The 19,372-nt window shown below is 43.0% G+C and overlaps 1 protein-coding gene across 1 annotated transcript; it reads left to right on the forward strand.

Annotated features, from left to right (window-relative positions):
• The first annotated feature begins 16,775 nt into the window (after positions 1–16,775).
• On the forward strand, positions 16,776–18,647 carry LOC149407833 (uncharacterized). The gene is made up of 3 exons (XM_089622204.1): positions 16,776–16,871; positions 17,268–17,826; positions 17,905–18,647. The coding sequence occupies exons 1-3, from the start codon at positions 16,776–16,778 to the stop codon at positions 18,645–18,647; spliced, it is 1,398 nt and encodes a 465-aa protein (XP_089478330.1).
• Positions 18,648–19,372: the final 725 nt, after the last annotated feature.

Genomic DNA, 19,372 nt, shown 5'->3' on the forward strand with positions numbered 1-19,372 from the left:
CCGTACATTCTTTTAAATCTGGGTATTGGGGGGAAATACCACAAGACTTTTGTTGGAACACCTACTGTAGGTTTCATGGACCCTTTTGGAATTTTCCACCGAGATGCATAACAAACAGGACAAACATCGAAATCAACCTTGTCCTTCCTATACAGAATACAGTCATTAGGACTTTGGCAATTGACTTCCTTTTGGAAACATGTCACCTAACAACATCAACAGCTCATCAAAACTTGTATCGCTCCCCCCGTGTTTGACTTTCAGATTGTACAATCTTACTAAAGTTGATAACTTAGTAAATTTCAGACAACCGTCGTAGAGTGGCCTTTTCGCATCTTCTACCTATTCAGCAGACATGTCAGAATCTTTTTCCAGAAGATTATTAGCGGCCTTAACCATTTCGACGTTATTAAAAGCATCAACGCAGTCACCAAAAGTATGAGCTTTTGGTTGGTGGATGAGATTTTTGTCTGTACTACAGACCACGTTTTCACCATGCCATGTCCAAATAACGTATGTTTGGTCCATACCATTACAGAAAAGATGATCTCTGATGATTTCAAAAGAATGCGATCCCATATTTCCACACCTTTTACATGGACATCGTAAGGACTCCAAATTGGGTAAGTTAATTTTACAAAACTGTAAGAAAGATTCAACACCATCTTTAAATTCTTTTGAGCGTCTATCGGAATTTAACCATGACTTGTCAATTCTGTGAAAATGTGTTATTTAAATCAATTTATTAAATGACCTAATAGTCTAATATTTCTAAAACCAGATCAACAAAAACTTACTTTGTACTTTGTAAATGTGTAAATGACATATGAAGCATAATAGTACTTACTTTGTACTAGGATCACCAACGTGTGCTTCTCGGGAACTATCCCCACGACCAGAAGATCTCGAAGTCTTTTTAACGGCTTCTAATATCCGTTTTGTCACTCCTGAGACCTTTGGATGAGCATGACCAACCTCTAAAACATAATAAACCAAACACACAGAGTTCAATTAGCAACCACTAGCACACACACAGAGTTCAATTAGCAATCACAAGCACACACATAGAGTTCAGTTTACTTACTCACGCGAACCATTGTTGACTAAGTTTAATATCTGTATATAAGAAAACATACACAAAACTGAATAAACTAGATAATTTGCATTCTTAATCTACAAATAGGTAACAACAGGCAATGAGAACCTAAATAACCCCAAATCGAGCAACAAAGCAATGAAACCTCAAATAAACCACAAATTTCTAAGACATTAACCCTAAATTTCTCAAATCCGTTACTAAATAACCCCAAATCGAGCAACAAACTATGAAACCTGAAATAAACCCCAAATTTCTATGACATTTTACCCTAAATTTCTCAACTCACAAATAACCCCAAATTGAGCAACAAAACTGATGAAGAACGGAAAAAAAGCTCATACCGATCGAAGACGACGACGTTAGGATTATGACTGGAAGACCTAGAACAAGGTTTTTAGGGTTGTGATGTGATGTCGAAGAAGTTTTTATTGGGTTGTGATGTGTCGCCGGCAAAGCTGCGACGGTGGTCAACGAGAGTCAAGTTCTTGTTCGAATGTTTTTTTTTGAGAAATATTAGATATGGTAATAAATGTTTCAGTTGTTTTAGTTCCTCGTGTTGTGTACAAGTATATGTGAATATTTTCAATACTTAGTCATTTTTTCTTACTTTTCATATGAGTGGGAAACCAATTTCGTTAGTGGGAAATTTCCCTCCCACACTCAAATAGTAAAATTTTGTTAATTTTTTATATTTTAAGTATTACAACTCCTTCTTTACCTATGACTGTAGTGTAAATGTGCCAAAATTTTGTGGGAAATTTCCCTCCATCTAAAAATGGTGAAATTGTGATCATTTTTAATTTTTTGGGTATTACCACTACTTTTTTATATTAGCTGTAGAGAAAAATAGACCATTCTCTACAGCTTTATATTCGACTGGAGTCTAATATAAGCATAAAAAAAGGTGACCGTAGTCTGTATTCAAAGACTCCATTAAAAGGCTAAAATTTGAGTGGGAGGTCTCCTTGTAGACAAGCCGAAAAATAAAAAGATGTGTAATCTCAAACTTTCAAGTGTTCGAGTGAGTTGAAGTTCACACTTCCCTCACGCACTTTCCCGAAATAGAAAATAGGAAAAGATCGAGTAAGTACCTTGTGCCTTTATGCACTAACACTGCTCTGAACATGTCGATCTAGGATTCTCTTCTAGTTGTCCGCTCTATCGCTCTCTAACTAGGAAATCCGTTTCCGAACTTATAAGAGTCGATGAACCAACTCCAAAAATTAAGTGGGAGGGTTATACTTGTTGTTTGTAACCCGCGATCCCCAACACTAATGAAATAAGCAATTAACGTGGGACTAAGAGCCGCTCTTGCGACCCTCACTAAAATGGGAGTACTCCAAGGCGTTCTTGCTTCGATCATTGCTCAATGAGCTACGTCCGAGAGTGAGACGATGATGACAAGGCCTCCCCTTGGGGGATTGTTTTTCAAAGTTGATCTTTTGGACTAAGTGGTTGGTTGCACACTTAGGCTCAATCCCTAGTAATCCTCCATTGAGGCTCTGCGAAAGGATGTGAGTGATCAAACCATTTTAAAAGGTGGCTAGTCACTACTACAAATACAGTTTTCCGGTGCGGATGACTTTTGGGTGCGACTTTTCGCACCTAAAAGTCGCACCAAAAAGACTTCCAGGTGCGAATAGTCGGACCCAAAAATCAATTAAGCGCTGTAAAATTTTCGCGAATTTATTTGAATTTGGGTGCGACTTATCGCACCCAAAAGTGTGTTAATACTTTTGGGTGCGATTTAGTCGCACTTAAATGACCTAAATTTTTTCGCGGCCAAACTTCCCCCTTTTTTTCACAAATGTCATTGGGTGCGACTTTGTCGCACCCGAAATCACTGACACAAGTCATTGGGTGCGACTTTGTTGCACCCAACTATGTCATTGGGTGCGACAAAGTCGCACCCAAATTCAAATTTCTCTATAAAAAGCTGCTCGTTTTTCATTTTACCCGAGCCAAACACCAAATTTCTCTCCGAAACTCTTCTGCAATTTCTCCGACCCCCGTCGCCGCCACCACTACCACTCTCTCTCAGCCTCCGACCGCTCTCTCTCTCAGCCTCCGACCGCCACTACTACGCTCTCTCTCTCAGCCTCCGACCGCCACCACTACCGTCCCTCTGTCTCTCAGCCTCGGACCAGTCCTCCGACGACCAGCCCCGGAGACCCTCTGGACCGGCCTCTTCCTCGCGCGACCCCTCGAAGCCTCTGTTGCACATCAAAGCCTCTAGACCGGCCTCGTAGTGTGTCTCTAGCTGCAGCCCGTGAGTCTCTCTAGCTGCAGCCCCGTGAGTCTCAGTCTCAGGCGGCTCCGCTTCCCTCGAATTGAGAGCCTCTCCCTTGTAATCAAGCCGGTTAGTCTCAGATTTTCGTTCTTATTTGCTTCGTCTATACAAATAAGTCTGAGTGTGTGTACGTGTGTATGTGTGTTTAAGTCTGAGTGTGTGTATTTTTTATTTTTTTTTAATTCCCCGTCAAGCTGTTGTCCCAGCACCTGAGTGAGCGCTTCAACTCCCGTCGCAGCACCATCGCAGCACCGCCGCCGTCCCGCCAAGCTGCTCGAGACCCGTGCGCTTCAACTCCCGTTGCAGCACCGTCGTGCCTCTCGCAGCCTCGCCGTGCTGAAGTCCCGCCTATAGGTTAGCCTCTCGTAGTCCTTTTAATTGTGTTTTTAATTACTTTAGATTAATTGTAATTAGTATAATTAGTCTAATTGTTAATTAGTTAGGTAATTAAATAGTTTTTTATATGTATATATGTATTAATAATGTAGTTAGTTTGATAAAATTGTTAATTATGTAATTGAAATTAATTTGATAGAATTATAAAAATTGTTAATTATGTAATTGAAATTAATTTGATATAATTAGTAAAATTGGTAAAATTGTTAATGTAATTGAAATTAATTTGATATAATTATTAACATTGTTAATCATGTAATTGAAATTGATTTGATATAATTAGTAAAATTGGTATAATGTTTTATGTAATTGAAATTAATTTAGTTAGTAATTTTTTAAGTTAATATCATATAATTTAAGTTATTTGTTCAATTGTTAATCATGAAATTGAATTTAGTTGAGTTATTGTATAATTTAGTTTTAGTTTACATATTTTTGATAAATGAGTTGATATTATTGAATTTTTGTTGTAATCGAGCCACGGAGGTTCGATTTAGGGTTTAGTTGATTATTAAGATAGTTTTGGATGATTTGTAAATGATTTTTAAATGAGTTTGCAGGTTTTTGGTTTGTTAGAATTATAGAGAAATTCTGCCGAAATTTCGGTAGAGTTTCCAACCATAATTCATAATTTCACCTTTATAGTTCTTCGTCCCTTAGCAATAACTTTTAAGCCGCACTATTCGGCATCATCGCCAACATAAGTAATCGACTTCATTCGTCTTCGTTATTTAGCAACAACTCTTAATAATTGTTCTTTTTTCTTTCGTTTAGCGAAATCTATGTCCAATCCAAGTAGAGATTGGATCACCGAGAACAATCGGTTGTCCTTGCAGTATAAAATCGGAGTTAATGAATTTATTCACGCTGCAAGAAGATTTCCGAATGATAATTACGAATATCGATGTCCATGCAAGCCTTGCAACAACGTGAGATGGCACGACATTGGAGTTGTAAGGCATCATCTGCTAAACAAAGGGTTTACCCCGGGCTACACAGAATGGTATCATCATGGCGAGGTCATGCGTTCCGTCGGTCATCTTGAAGAAGTCCCCATCGGAGAAACAACCCAGAGAGGAGTAGGAGGAATACATGCTGCTGTGGAGGATATAAGAGATCACGAGGATTTCGATGGTGTTACGGAGCCGGCTCCGAGCGATGTGCGTGCGGAGGAGCAAGTGGAAGACTTCTTCGCTGAGTTGGAAGCGGAATTGTACTCTGGATGCAAGGAGTTTTCGTCGTTGTCATTCTTGGTTCCGTTGATGCACCTTAAAGTCACGAACCATTGGACGTGTGCCCGATATGTAACGAGAGTAGATGGAAGCCAACTGGTAAGAAGATACCACAGAAGATATTGCGATATTTTCCCTTGAAAGATCGATTGAAGCGACTGTACGCATCTCGACACACGGCGCTTCATATGCAGTGGCACGAAAGAGATCGCGTCAGGGAAGCTGGCGTTCTACGACATCCTGCTGATGGTACATCGTGGAAGAATTTGGACGAGAGATACCCAGGTTTTGATGCAGAGCCTCGGAACGTGTGGCTTGGGCTAGCTGCGGATGAATTCAACCTGTTTGGGGATATAAACCTATCATACAGCATGTGGCCTGTAGTATTTATGGCGTACAACTTGCCGCCTTGGTTGTGCATGAAGAAAGAGTACATGATGCTCACGCTTCTGATCCCGGGGCCCCATTCACCAGGAAAAGATATGGACGTTTTTTTGCAGCCTGTGGTTGAAGAGCTGAAAGAACTGTGGGAGAATGGAGTCCGCGTTCGTGATTGAGCCAGAGATGAAGTGTTTCGGTTGCGTGCCGCGTTACTTTGGACGATAAACGATTTTCCGGCTAGATCATATTTATCGGGATGGAGCGGCCAGGGGTATCTCGCTTGCCCTACGTGCAACTTTGACACGCCGTCCCTAAAAGTCAGAAACATGATCGTCTACTACGACCATCGTGGATTCTTAAAAAGGCGTCACCGATTGAGGAAAAGCAACGATCACTACAAAGATAAGCACGAGAAACGAAATAAACCCGAGAAGTTGACTTCGCAAGACATACTCGCTCAGTTGGCTGGTGTTTCTTGCACGACTACTGGCAAACACGCTGCCTCTGTAGGCAAAAAACGAAAGCGAGCTGAGTGCGAACTGAATTGGACCAAGAAAAGCATCTTTTACGAGTTGCCGTACTGGTCTGAGTCGCAGTTGAAACACAACATGGACGTGATGCACGTAGAGAAGAACGTGTGTGAGAATCTTATCGGGACGATGCTCAGCTTGGAAAAGAAGAACTATGACACCGAGAAGGCGAGGCTTGACTTGATGGGCTTGGGCATCAAGACTGCTTTGCACTTGGAACCAAATGGGGGTGGGTATTACAAACCGCGAGCGTCGTACGTTTTGACCCTTGAGCAGAGACAGCGATTTACAGAGTACTTAAAATCTGTCAAATTTCTCGATGGTCTCGCTGGGAATTTAAAAAAAAATGTGACAACTGATGGGAAGCTCACAGGTTTGAAGTCGCATGATTGCCACGTGATCTTGCAAAGATTGTTGGCTGTTGGTATTCGTCCTTTTGTGCCACAACCAATACATGATACGATCACTGAGCTTTGCAACTTTTTCAAGTTGATAAGTTCGAGAACATTAAGAGCCGAAGATCTTGAAAGAGCGCAAGAGTCTATCGTCGAGATCTTGTGTAAGCTTGAGATGATATTTCCACCTTCTTTTTTCACGATCATGGTTCACGTGGCGATGCATCTACCAGAGGAAGCGTTGCACGGCGGCCCGGTGCATATGCGGTGGATGTACCCTTTTGAGAGATACGTTGGCACGTTAAAACATTTTGTCAAAAATAGAGCTAGACCAGAAGGCTCTATTGCAGAAGCTTATGTTGTAGAAGAAGCTCTAACGTTCATTGCAAGGTATATTGAAGATAAGAAAGTAGTTGAAGAAGTTCAAGTGCAAGAGCTCTCCGTTTTTCGATTCGAGATGTGTGTGCCTTATGGGATGATGAACGCGATAGTATTAGACGATGAGCAAAGAGAAAAAGTGGAGTGGTACATCTATACCAACTTTCCTGAAGTGGATCCGTATTTGGTGTAAGTAATCGATCCACTTGCTTCTCTAACTTATTTCATTGTTGTATTTTGTTTCAGCAATGTTTTAAACATGCAACAGCGAGCATTTGGATTTCCTGAACGAATCTGGAGTTCGCGATATTGAAGCGGAGCATAGAAAGGGATTCAAAGATTGGTTTGCGAACAAGGTAATAACACAATAACCCGTTTTTTTATAAACACACAAGTGCTAACCAATACTTTGTTTCGTAATAACCAGATTTTTGAAATGAAAGCTAGTGGCTCTGACGTGTCTGACGAGATCTACTCGCTTTCTATCGGTTCCCTTCAAGTCGCTTATCAATATCCATGCTGCTTTGTAAACGGCGTGAAGTTCATTACTCATCGTCGCGATAATCAACGAGTCACTCAAAATAGCGGTGTATGTGTGCCTGTGGATGATTTCACTTACTACGGTCGGATGGAAGACGTCTTGGTGCTGAATTATAGGTATGACTGTCGTGTTGTATTATTCAAATGTATATGGTACGGTGACAAGCACGATTCTCGGCGACTAGTTCACAACGATAAGACTACTGGAGAAACGAGTGCTTTTACCGCGAAACAGTGGTTTACAGAGGAGCCGTACATACTCGCAATTCAGGCGAAACAAGTCTTTTACATCAAAGATCTTGTTTTAGGTGGTAACTGGGAAATCGTTCAGGAATGCAATCATCGAGGGATTTGGGACGTTCCTGAAGTCGACCCCACCACCTCAGCCTCGATTCCGTTGACAATAGAATTGTCAAACATCGATCGTCTGAATCATTGACATGAAATCGAAGATGCTGAGCTAGTAAATATCATTGACGATGGTGAGGAAGATGATGATGATCATGAGGAATGCATCGTTTTTAAGGAAGAAGATGTGATGTTGATGTTGATGTTGTTTTTGATATAGGTAGTGATGATGATGAATGAGAACTATCTATGTAACCACGGTTTTCCTCCGCCATATGTGAGGTTTTATAATAAAATATATCCGTGGTGTCACCAACGTTTTTGTATGATGTTGTTTCCTTTTGTTTTGTGATGTATGTTCACAAATGTTGTTTTATTTTATACGATGTCAATTTACAAATGTTGTTTTCATTTTATAGGATGTCGACCGCTTCAGGTTCTGGTGGAGATTCGCCACAGAGACCGGATTCTCAAGGTCCGCCACAGGAACCTGATTCCCAAGGTCCTAAGAAATCAAGGGGACCAACAACCGGCTCGACGTCGGCGCGAGCAACACAGGGTGTACCGGGTGCGAAGATGGTCAAGTGGGACCCAATAAACCAAACATTCTATCAAGAGATAAGGAAATAAAATAAAAAGGTTGGACTATTTAACAACCGCCTCGGTGCTTTGGTGAAATCACATATCCCGCCTACGACTCGTGATTGGAGTGAAGTGACGCCCCAGATGTTGGCTGCTATTTTGAGCGCACTTCATTCAGAGTTCAGATTTGTGTACACGGATCCTAACACCGGCGAGGATCTACCTGCGGATTGCTACCAGAATACGATTGATCAGACTATCATTCGGAATGCCAAGATCAGGCGATGCAACCAGAAGTCCAAGCTATCAGAGAAGTTCAGGTTGGAGTTTTGTGGGAGCACAGAAAACGCTAAGGCGGAAACACCACCGGGATATAAGAAAGAGGATTGGGAGGCGGTGGTAGACGAGTTCACAACTGACGATTGGAAGGTATGTAATGTATGATTGTAATAAATCACAATATCTTTATCAGATTGAAGAATGACAAAATTAATTATTTGCAGAAAAAGTCTAATCGCAACAAGGAGAATTCGAAGAAGAAGAAGAAGAAGACGAGGTCGACTCAAGGATCTCTTTCTTTCTTGGCTCATCGTCATTTGAACGTAAGTTATTCTAATTTTGAAATACTTAATTTGAAATAAATTCAATACTTATATTTTCATAACAATTGCAGAGTAAGGATGATGGGACTTTGGGCTCCGCGTTAACGACGTGGGAGCAAAAACACCATAATAGAAAAGGTGAATGGACGACAGATTGGGCGAGACGAGCACATGTAAGTCATATGTGATAATTAAGATTACGTCACTTACATAATAATTAATTTTTAATAATTTTTTTATGTGTAAAGGCACGGATATTTACTCTACTGGCGGATCTTCAGCGACAACTAGAAGAGCAAGGCGTAGTCTTTAACCAGGACGATGCAGAGGAGCGCGCAATGCTAGAAATTCTCGGGAACCTTCAAGATTGGTACGTTGGAATAGGTCCAACGGTCCCGAGATCAACTTGGGCTATTGCTCAGGCTCAGGAGGAAAGCTCGTCGTCAGGCTCAGGCTCGTCGCGGTGCCGCGTTCCAGATCTAGTGGTTGGCGGCACAACAACTCGCTATGGATGAGATGAGGCGATCAAACCAACAGCAGATGGAGGAGATGCAGCGACAAATGTTCGCGTTCACGCAGCAGTTTTCGTCCTTGCCTCATATGTCGTCCGGCACGATGCCACAGATGCCTCAGATGTCGCCCGGCACGATGCCACAGATGCCTCAGACGACGCCGTCGCCTCAAATGCACCCGTCGCCTCAGATGCACCCTATGCATCAGACAACGCCGCCATCAGTTTGAATGGCAAATGCTCAGACGACGCCGCCAGCTTCAGCAGAATTCCAGCGAGAGCGTACGAGCGGCAGTGAGCGTACGAGCGGCAGTGGACGAGGAGGTAGCAGCAGTTCTAGAGCAAGATTTGGCGGAAGAGGGAGTAAAATGTTCAAGGAGTGGTTTACAAACCGAGGAAAAGGAAAGGGAAAAGAATGAACATTTTTTTTAATTATTTGTCGTACATTATAATAATTATTGTAATCGAACAACTAATGGTTAGTTTTTATTATTATTATGAATATTAATTAATGAATTTTCTAATTAATAAACTATGTAGTACATATTATTTTATTACAATTATAGAATTCATAAGCATAATAAATCAAACAAAATTAAAAAAAAAACTAAAGTAGGCCAACGGGTGCGACTGGTCGCACCCAAAAATTTGGCGGGTAGGCCAACAGGTGCGACTGGTCGCACCCATAAATTTGGTGGGTAGGCCAACGGGTGCGACTGGTCGCACCCATAAATTTGGCGGGTAGGCCAACGGGTGCGACTAGTCGCACCCAAAGGTTTGGCGGGTAGGCCTTTGGGTGCGAATAGTCGCACCCAATGGCCTTCCCGCGGACTTTTTCGCACATCTTTTCTGACTTATGGGTGCGAATATAGGTGCAAAAAATCGCACCTAAAAGTCGCACCTAAAAGTCATGACCTTCGGGTGCGACTTTTCCCACCCATGACCTTTAGGTGCGAACTTTCGGGTGCGAAAAAGTCGCACCTAAAGGTATCATTGGGTGCGAAAATTGACTTTCAGGTGCGAAAAAAGTCGCACCCAATGCTGTTTTTTGTACTAGTGAGTCAAAATTGATGTATTGACATCTTGGCTAAGCATTAATGATGTGTCATTTACTTATAAATGGAGATTTTTTGCGGCCTTCTCTTGAGGGAGTAAATTATCGTTTGGTTTATAACACCTTTGGATTTTATAAAAGTCTTAATAAAACTTAAATCCTAAACCAAAGACTAATCATAAACTTGTTTCAACTTTTATAGGCAATATGTCTCTGAACCCTCTCTCAACCATTCTTTCCTCGAATAAACTCGAAGGCGACAATTACGTCGACTGGAAACGTAACCTCGACATAGTTCTTACTGTCGACAAGCACAAATGGGTTCTCACCACCCCCTGTCCTCAAACGAATGAAGATTCGACGCAAGAGGAAAAAAGACGCCCTGGCGGCCTGGCTTCGATCCGATGAGATTGCGAGGTGCTATATTCTGGAATCGATAAACAATGTGTTGCAACGACATCGTGATTACGAAACTGCCACCGATATGCTCTATAATCTCCATGAGATGTTTGGAGGGCAAGGACGTCAAGCTAGGCAACAAGCGGTCCGACAATTCATGAACTGTCGTATGAAGGTTGGAACTCCCGTTAGAGATCATATGATGCTGATCATTAGCTATCTAAACGAAATGGAGATCCTTGGACCTGAGATTGATGGGGAGTCTAAAATAGATATGATCTTGGAAACTCTCCCCGAAACCTTTGATACCTTCAAGTTGAATTATTCCATGAACAAGCTAGAGTACACTTTTACCGAGCTCATGAAGGAACTTCAAACCGCTGAGGCACTCACTAAGAAAAAGAGGGCTCAAGGAGAAGTACATGCTACTGCCTCCACCTTTGGATCTAAGAAGAGACCTCGCAATGCCGAGAAGAAGATCCAACCTAAGGTTCAAACGAAGAAGAAGGCGCCAAAGGCTCCGAAGGTGGACAAGTCTAAAGACAAGTGCCACCACTGCAATGAGCCTGGTCACTGGCGTAGGAACTGTCCTGCCTACCTCAAAACCAAAGTAAAAGGTATTGTACTTATTACTGAAGCTTGTTTAGTAGCTGATAATGTATCATCGTGGATTATTGACTCCGCTGCTACTAACCATATTTGTTGCTCCGTAACTGGTTTTAGGAAAAGCAAAAGCTTAGAGGATGGCGACTTCTGCTTCAAGTGGGGTGATGGGAGCATGGTGCATGCGAAGGCTATGGGATCCGTGACGCTATCTTTTGAAGATCGCACTTTAAATTTGAATAATGTTTATTATGTTCCTTCCTTTGGGAAAAAAGTTAATATCTGTTGCTCAACTTTTAGAGAAAAATTATTATTTAAAGTTTATAAAGAATGGAATTCGAATTTCTTTTTCTAATTCTTTTGTCACTGATGCATGTATGAAGAATGGTCTTTTTTACATCTATCCCACTCAACCTTCTCTTTTAGACACCGAAATAGATAATGATCTAATTAGGGAGCCAAAGAGGATCAAACTTTCTGAATCCTCCGATCTAACAAAATCAACATACCTCTGGCACTTGAGACTTGGTCATATCAGTCTAGATAGGATTAAGAGACTTGTGAGGGACGGTCCACTCCAAGACTCTGCAATAGGTTCACTACCTACTTGTGAATCCTGCATAGAAGGAAAAATGACTAAGCGACCTTTCTCCGATAAGGGTCGAAGAGCCACTGAGTTGCTGGAACTAGTACATTCTGATGTATGTGGTCCGCTCAACCAACAGGCACGTGGAGGATACGAATACTTCGTTACCTTCACCGATGATTACTCACGATATGGGTTTGTCTATTTGCTCCAACATAAATCGGAGACCTTTAACGTATTTAAGGTCTTTAGGGCTTTAGTGGAAAAGCAAACTGGCAATGTGATCAAAACCCTTGGATCTGATCGAGGTGGTGAGTATATGCCTGGAGAGTTCGATGAATTTCTTAAAGAAGAAAGTATCGCTTCTCAGCTTACCGCACCTGGCACAACAAAACGGAGTGTCAGAGAGAACAAACCGAACTCTTATGGAGATGGTTAGATCAATGATGAGTTACTCATCACTCCCTCTTTCCTTTTGGGGATATGCCCTCGAAACAGCCCCTTATATTCTGAACCAAGTTCCGTCCAAGACGGCTCCTGGTACTCCTTATGAACGATGGACTAAGTGAATCTTGGCCACATCAAAATTTGGTGTTGCCCCGCACACGTGCTGAGGCAAAAGACTAGCAGGTTGGCTAGTATGTCAGAATTGTGTCTGTTCGTTGGATATCCAAAGGAAACCAAGGGTTTTACTTTCTATAGTCCCGAGGACGATAAGACTTTCGTTAGCATGAATGCTCGTTTCCTTGAGGAGGACTTTATGAACGCTGCAAAACCTAGATGCAAAATTGTGCTTGAAGAAAAGTTGGGTGAGGAAGCTTCTACCTCATCTGTAAGAACTGTTCTTACCCCAACTGAAACACAACCTAACTCTTCAGAATCTTGTCAAGTAGTACGTCGACGTAGTGGGAGGGCTACTCAAAAGCCTGACAGGTACATGTCTTATGGAGACTCTCTCGTAGCCGTCTCTGACATGGATGATCCTGTTTCCTATAGCCAAGCGATCGCTTGTTCTGAATCAAACATTTGGCTTGACGCCATGAAAGTTGAGATGCACTCGATGTATGTCAACAAAGTCTGGAAACTTGTAGACCTTCCTGAAGGGATTAAACCCGTAGGGTGTAAGGGGATATACAAGAAGAAAAGGGATCCTGATGGAAACGTCGAGACGTTCAAAGCACGACTTGCGGCAAAGGGTTATACCCAACAAGAAGGGATTGACTATGAAGAAACCTTCTCGCCAGTCGCGATGCTTAAATCCATCCGCATACTCCTATCCATAGCTGCAGCTCTCGACTATGAGATCTGGCAAATGGATGTCAAGACAGCCTTTCTGAATGGCAATCTTGACGAGCGCATTTACATGGCTCAACCAGACGGTTTCATGGAAGAAGGTCAAGAGACCAAGGTTTGTGAGTTGCTTAAGTCCATTTATGGATTAAAGCAAGCATCTAGGTCATGGAATATCAGATTCGATGAAACTGTGAAAAGCTTCGGCTTTGAACAGTCAATAGATGAGCCTTGTGTTTACAAGTTAATACACGAAGGCAAAGTTGTGTTTCTGGTGCTATATGTCGATGATATACTACTCATTGGTAATGACGTGGGTAAGTTATCTGAGGTTAAGGTCTGGCTGGCAAAGCAATTCGATATGAAGGATCTAGGAGAAGCCGCGTACATTATGGGGATCCAAATCTTTTGAGATAGGAAAAACCGGACCCTGTCGCTCTCTCAAGCATTTTATATTGATAAGGTGATGGATCGCTTCTCGATGCAAGACTCCAAGAAGGGTCAAACACCCTTTAGGCATGGAGTTTCACTCTCTAAGGACCAGTCTCCCAAGACTGCACAACAGATTGAAGACATGAGGAAAATTCCTTACGCCTCTGCCATAGGAAGCCTTATGTATGCTATGCTTTGCACTAGACCTGACATCTGTTTCGCCGTTGGCGTAGTTAGCCGTTTCCAATCCAACCCTAGACCCGAGCACTAGATTGCTGTTAAGCATGTTCTTAAGTATCTTCGAAGAACTAGGAACTTGATGCTTACATACTCAGGTAGTGACCTGACTATGACAGGATATACCGACTCCGATTTTCTAGCGGATAAGGATTCCAGGAAATCCACTTCAGGATCTGTGTTCATCCTTAATGGTGGAGCTGTTGTGTGGAGAAGTATTAAGCAATCTTGCATTGCTGACTCCAACATGGAAGCAGAATATGTGGCTGCTTGTGAAGCATCCAAAGAGGGTGTATGGCTTAGAAAATTCCTTAAGTATTTGGAAGTTGTCCCAAACGTCGACGAGCCCAGGACTCTTTATTGTGATAATAGTGGGGCTGTCGCTAACTCGAAGGAACCTCGAAGCCATAAGCGCTCTAAGCATATTGAGAGGAAATACCATTTGATTCGAGAGATCGTGCAGCGCGGAGACGTGGATGTGAAGAAGATCTCAACGGTGGACAACCTAGCAGATCCATTCACAAAGGCCCTAGCGAACAAGGTCTTCGACCAACATCGAGAGGGATTAGGCATGAAAGACTACACACATCTTCGTTGAGTCAAGTGGGAGTTTGTTGTCAATGGTGCCCACAAGAAGAGTTGTAATCTTTATATTCTACATTTGATGCAATAAAGTCTCATTAAGACTCTTGCTTGTAATTGCTTATTCATTAATAAAAAGTTGAAACGTTCATTCAATCTTCCTTGTCTGAAGCTTTATGATAAAACATTAGTCTTTAGTCCATAAACAAACTTAACAACTTACGAAGAGACAAATGTAGATTTGCATGAACAAACTCTTCGTAGTTTGCTTAAAACGATATATTCGCAATCTAAGGGTCAAAGGACTATTGACCCTAGTATCATTGTTAGAAGAATCTATGATGTCTGGTTATGAGGCATTGAGAGTTGGAGACTCTATAGTTCTTCTAGGTATCTTCCGAAGGTACTGAATTGACCAGTGCACTTCTAGAGACAAGATAAGAACAAACCATTTAACCTCTTATGTCTTGAAGTCACTATGTATGAATTTCATCATGCTTACTTTAATCCTGAAATGAGACATGCCATTTCACAGCTTACGTATTCTCATTTGAGAAAGTCAGAGTTCGGACTCACTATGTGATTCCGAACAGGGCCTATTGGTGAAGTACTAAGTTGTGAGAATGTCATGAGTAACTTTGTGAAGTTCTCATAGATATGGAATTCATGTACAAGATTGCTGAAATGCAATGTATGTCACCTCATGCTTTGTTCCTTGGAGTGTGAATAAATGAACTGGCCAGTGTCCAAATTGAGTCCTGACTCTTTTGGATGAAACAATGTGACTTGTTAGCTCCTCGTCAATACATTGTTTCTAACTTATTCACAAGCGACAAAGGAGTTGAGGAAATAACAGCTAGAAGGGTAAAATGGTAATTTAATAAATCTCGACTAGCTGATGACGTTCATGAAGGGTAAACATAGATAATATTCAGTGGATCCGCTCATCATAATTAGGTTCAATTCTTGAGTAGAAAATAAATTCATTTGAACCGAGAGATTTTCTGTGTCAACTCTTTAGTGGAGTCAATTGACATTAAGCTAAACTTGGAAAAGGTTTGTGAACTTTTGAGTCCAAGTATTTTAGCTCAAGCTTTGTTCATTTGGATCCATGAGGTCACAGTCACGAATCACATCGAATAGGAATAGTTAAACTGGAAGCTAAGTCAAAACAAGAACGAAAATTGTCAAAAGGGTATTTTTGTCTTTTGAGACATAGGATGAAATGAATGTCAATAAATTTTTTGACATGGTCATTTGATGACAAGTAACACTCGGACATAATATGATTAATTGGGCCTTGTGGATTAATTTCATTTCATAAGAATTTTATTGAAAATTCTTTATGGGCCTTTTTTCATGTTGTCATGAACAAAATGGAAAAGCTTCTAGAAGCCCTTTCTAGATGGTATAGGCGCCCAACATACCCAAAGAAAGAGAGAATATTTTGTGCATAAATGTATCAAGATACTTGCCAAAAGAAAAAGAGGAAACAAATTTGCATGAGGATGCTTTAGGGTAATCGGCCAAGAGAGAGTCAAAGGCAAGACATGGAACAAAATAGGAAACAAATCCAAGGCTTATTGAAGCATATGTTGGCCGTGTGACTCAATAAAGGAAACAGTTAAATTAGCTCATGAATATGTGATATTCTATAGAAGAGGAAACTACCTTATAGAAGGTGAGACCTCTCCTATAAATAGGAGCCTCATTCCACACATTTCATTATTCCAAGTTTTAGAGATTTGAGAGACTCTCTCTCTAGAACCTTGGCCGCCCCTCTCCTCTCTCTCTCTAGTCAATTTCGTTTTATTGTTTTGGCACCTAGGTCCTCATTTGACCTAGAGTTTAGCTCTACGACTTCAAGACTCGTTCTTAAGTCGTAGTGTTTAAAAGTGCCCACTCACTGATTCCTTTTATTTCGAGTGATTTAGTGATAGAAACTATCGTGGTTGCTCGAGGTGCCGAGGAAAGAAAGAGAGACGTAATGCGAGGGAGACGAGCGTTGCAACTTTCCAAAAACTTCTCAAAGTTCAAGCTTCAAGAAAGGTTAGTAAACTTCTATGCTCATATTAAGTTTTTATTTATATGTACTTGCTCTTTGTCTAGGTTAGTAAAAACTGATTTTACTTGTAAAAGAAAATTTTTAAAATTCCGCCGCTTACCGAAGCGTTAATTATTTTCTTAAACCCTAGATCGATTCCAACACTACACCGATCTCAACAAGGCGTGCCCGAAAGACTGCTTTCCCCTGCTGAGAATTGACCAGCTGGTCGACTCCACCGCAGGACACGAGCTCATGAGTTTCATGGACGCATACTCGGGGTACAATCAGATCATAATGTACGGACTGGACGAGCTGAAGACCACTTTCACCACCGATCGAGAACTATTCCGTTACCAGGTAATGCCGTTCGGGCTGAAGAACGCCGGAGCCACTTATCAGCGCTTGGTAAACCAGATGTTCACCAAGCAAATCGGGAAGACGATGGAGGTCTACGTCGATGACATGCTCGTCAAAAGCCTCAAGGCGCTAGACCACGTCAAAGATCTGGAGGAAACCTTCGCCCTTCTCCGAAAATACAAGATGAAGCTGAACCCAAACAAGAGCGCGTTCGGCGTAGAGTCAGGGAAATTCCTGGGATTTATCGTCAACCAGCGAGGCATTGAAGCCAACCCCGAAAAGATACAGGCACTCCTGGACATGAGGTCCCCAACCAAGGAGAAGGTAGTCCAATGCCTCACTGGGCGCGTGGCTGCACTGAGTCAGTTCGTCTCCAAGGCCACCGACCGATGTTAGCCTTTCTTCCAAGCCATTAAAGGAGGGGCCAACTTTAAGTGGACCGACGAGTGCGAAACCGCATTCCAAGACTTGAAGACGTACTTCGCCACGCCACCGCTCCTAACGAAGCCCAGGGACGGCGAGACCCTCTACTTGTACCTCTCCGTGTCAATGAGGGCAGTCAGCGCGGTCCTCGTCATAGAGGAAGAGAAGGTACAATGGCCCGTGTATTACGTAAGCAAAGCGCTCTTAGACGCTGAAACGCGATACCCAGAGATAGGGAAGCTGTCACTCGCTCTGGCTATGTCCGCGAGGAAGCTCCGGCCATATTTTCAAGCGCATCAAGTTATAGTAAGGACCGAGTACCCAATCAAGAAAGCTCTGCAAAAGGGCACTTCGACAAGGATGGCCGTCTGGTCCCAGGAATTCGGTGAATATGGGGTGGAGTTCCAGCCGAGAACAGTAATCAAGGGACAAGCCGTCGCTGACTTTATCGCCGAATTCACCTACGATGTGAACCTATACCAAGATGAGGAAGACAAGCAGGGCAAAGGAGTCGTAGAAGACAAGGAAGCAGGCAAGAAGAGGAAGGCCGCCCCCGACGGGCCAGTCTAGAGTCTGCACGTGGACGGAGCGTCTAACGTCCGTGGATCAGGGGTAGGAATCGTCTTCGTCAATCCAGATGGGGAAAAGCTCAACTATGCCATCCATTTCCAATTCAAAGCTTCGAATAATGAGGCTGAATACGAGGCCCTCCTGGGCGGACTCGACTTAGCTAGGAAGCTCGGAGCTGACAATCTCAAGATCCAGTGCGACTCGCTCCTCATCGTCAACCAAGTAAAGGGAGAATACCAAGCCAATGAGGAAAACATGGCGGCGTACCTGGAAGAAACTAGGCTCCGACTGGAGTCAATCCCTTGGTACGAGATCATACAGGTCCCCAGAGGCTCGAACACCGAGGCCGACGCCTTGGCCCGAATGGCTTCAGGCGGTGACGACGAAGAGCTAGGTAAGGTGCCCGTCGAAACTTTGAAGCTCCCGTCCATCAACAAGGAGGAGGTGAATCTAATCGACGAAGAACCCCAGACGAATCGGATGACTCCGATCATCAAGTACTTCTGCGACAATATCCTCCCCACCGACCAAGCCGAAGCCAAGAAAGTGAAGTACCACGCGCATAAATACGTCTGGCGGGGATCCACGCTGTACAAGAGAGGGTATTCGCAGCCGCTCATTCGATGCTTAGACAGCGCTGAAGCAGACTACGTCTTGAGGGAAATCCACAAAGGAATTTGTGGGAATCACTCTGCGGGCCAGTCCTTGACCCTGAAGACGCTCAAGCAAGGTTACTTCTGGCCAACGATGAAGAAAGACGCGTTTGACTGGGCGCGAAAATGAGATAAGTGTCAGAGGTTCTCGCATGTCCCAAGGCAGGCTCCAGCTCCGCTGTGTCCGATAATAGTGGCACGACCATTCACGAAATGGGGGGTGGACCTCATCGGGAAACTCCCAATGGCGTCAGGCCAGCGAGTTTGGGCAATAGTCGCCATCGACTACTTCACCAAGTGGGTGGAGGCGGAACCCCTGGCCACAGTAATGGAAGCGAACACTACCAATTTCATGTGGAAATCGATCATATGCCGCCATGGCATCCCCGCCTCGATCCTTACTGACAATGGTAGCCAGTTCGACAATGCGAAGGTCCGGAGGATATGCGAGCAGTTGAAGATTAGCCAAATGACGAGACTATGAGTACGTCCCGTGACCCCTCGGTAGGTCTCGCGACCCGTGGATCCGTCCCATGACCCCATACCAGTCCTATGGCCTATGAGTACGTCCCGTGACCCCTCGGTAGGTCTCGTCCGTCCCCCCCTCAAACAGGACCGTCCCTCCAATGGTAGCCAAATGACGAGACTACCCCGACCCTAACAACCCTACTATAAATACCCAAGACAAACTCATGTCAAGGGCTGGCTTTTTCTCTCTCTAACTAGACTCTGTCAAAACCCCCATTCAGCTATTTCTCTCACTGGAAACACCTTTGAGACCGAAATCAAGAACAAAGAGAATCAAAGCCACTCCACTCACACATTTTCACACAAAAAACGAGGAACGATCTCCTT

This window comes from Urtica dioica, chromosome 1 (genome assembly GCF_054948205.1).
Source record: "Urtica dioica subsp. dioica isolate 48M chromosome 1, U.dioica_male_clone48M_v1_H2, whole genome shotgun sequence".
Classification (NCBI taxonomy): Eukaryota; Viridiplantae; Streptophyta; class Magnoliopsida; order Rosales; family Urticaceae; genus Urtica; species Urtica dioica.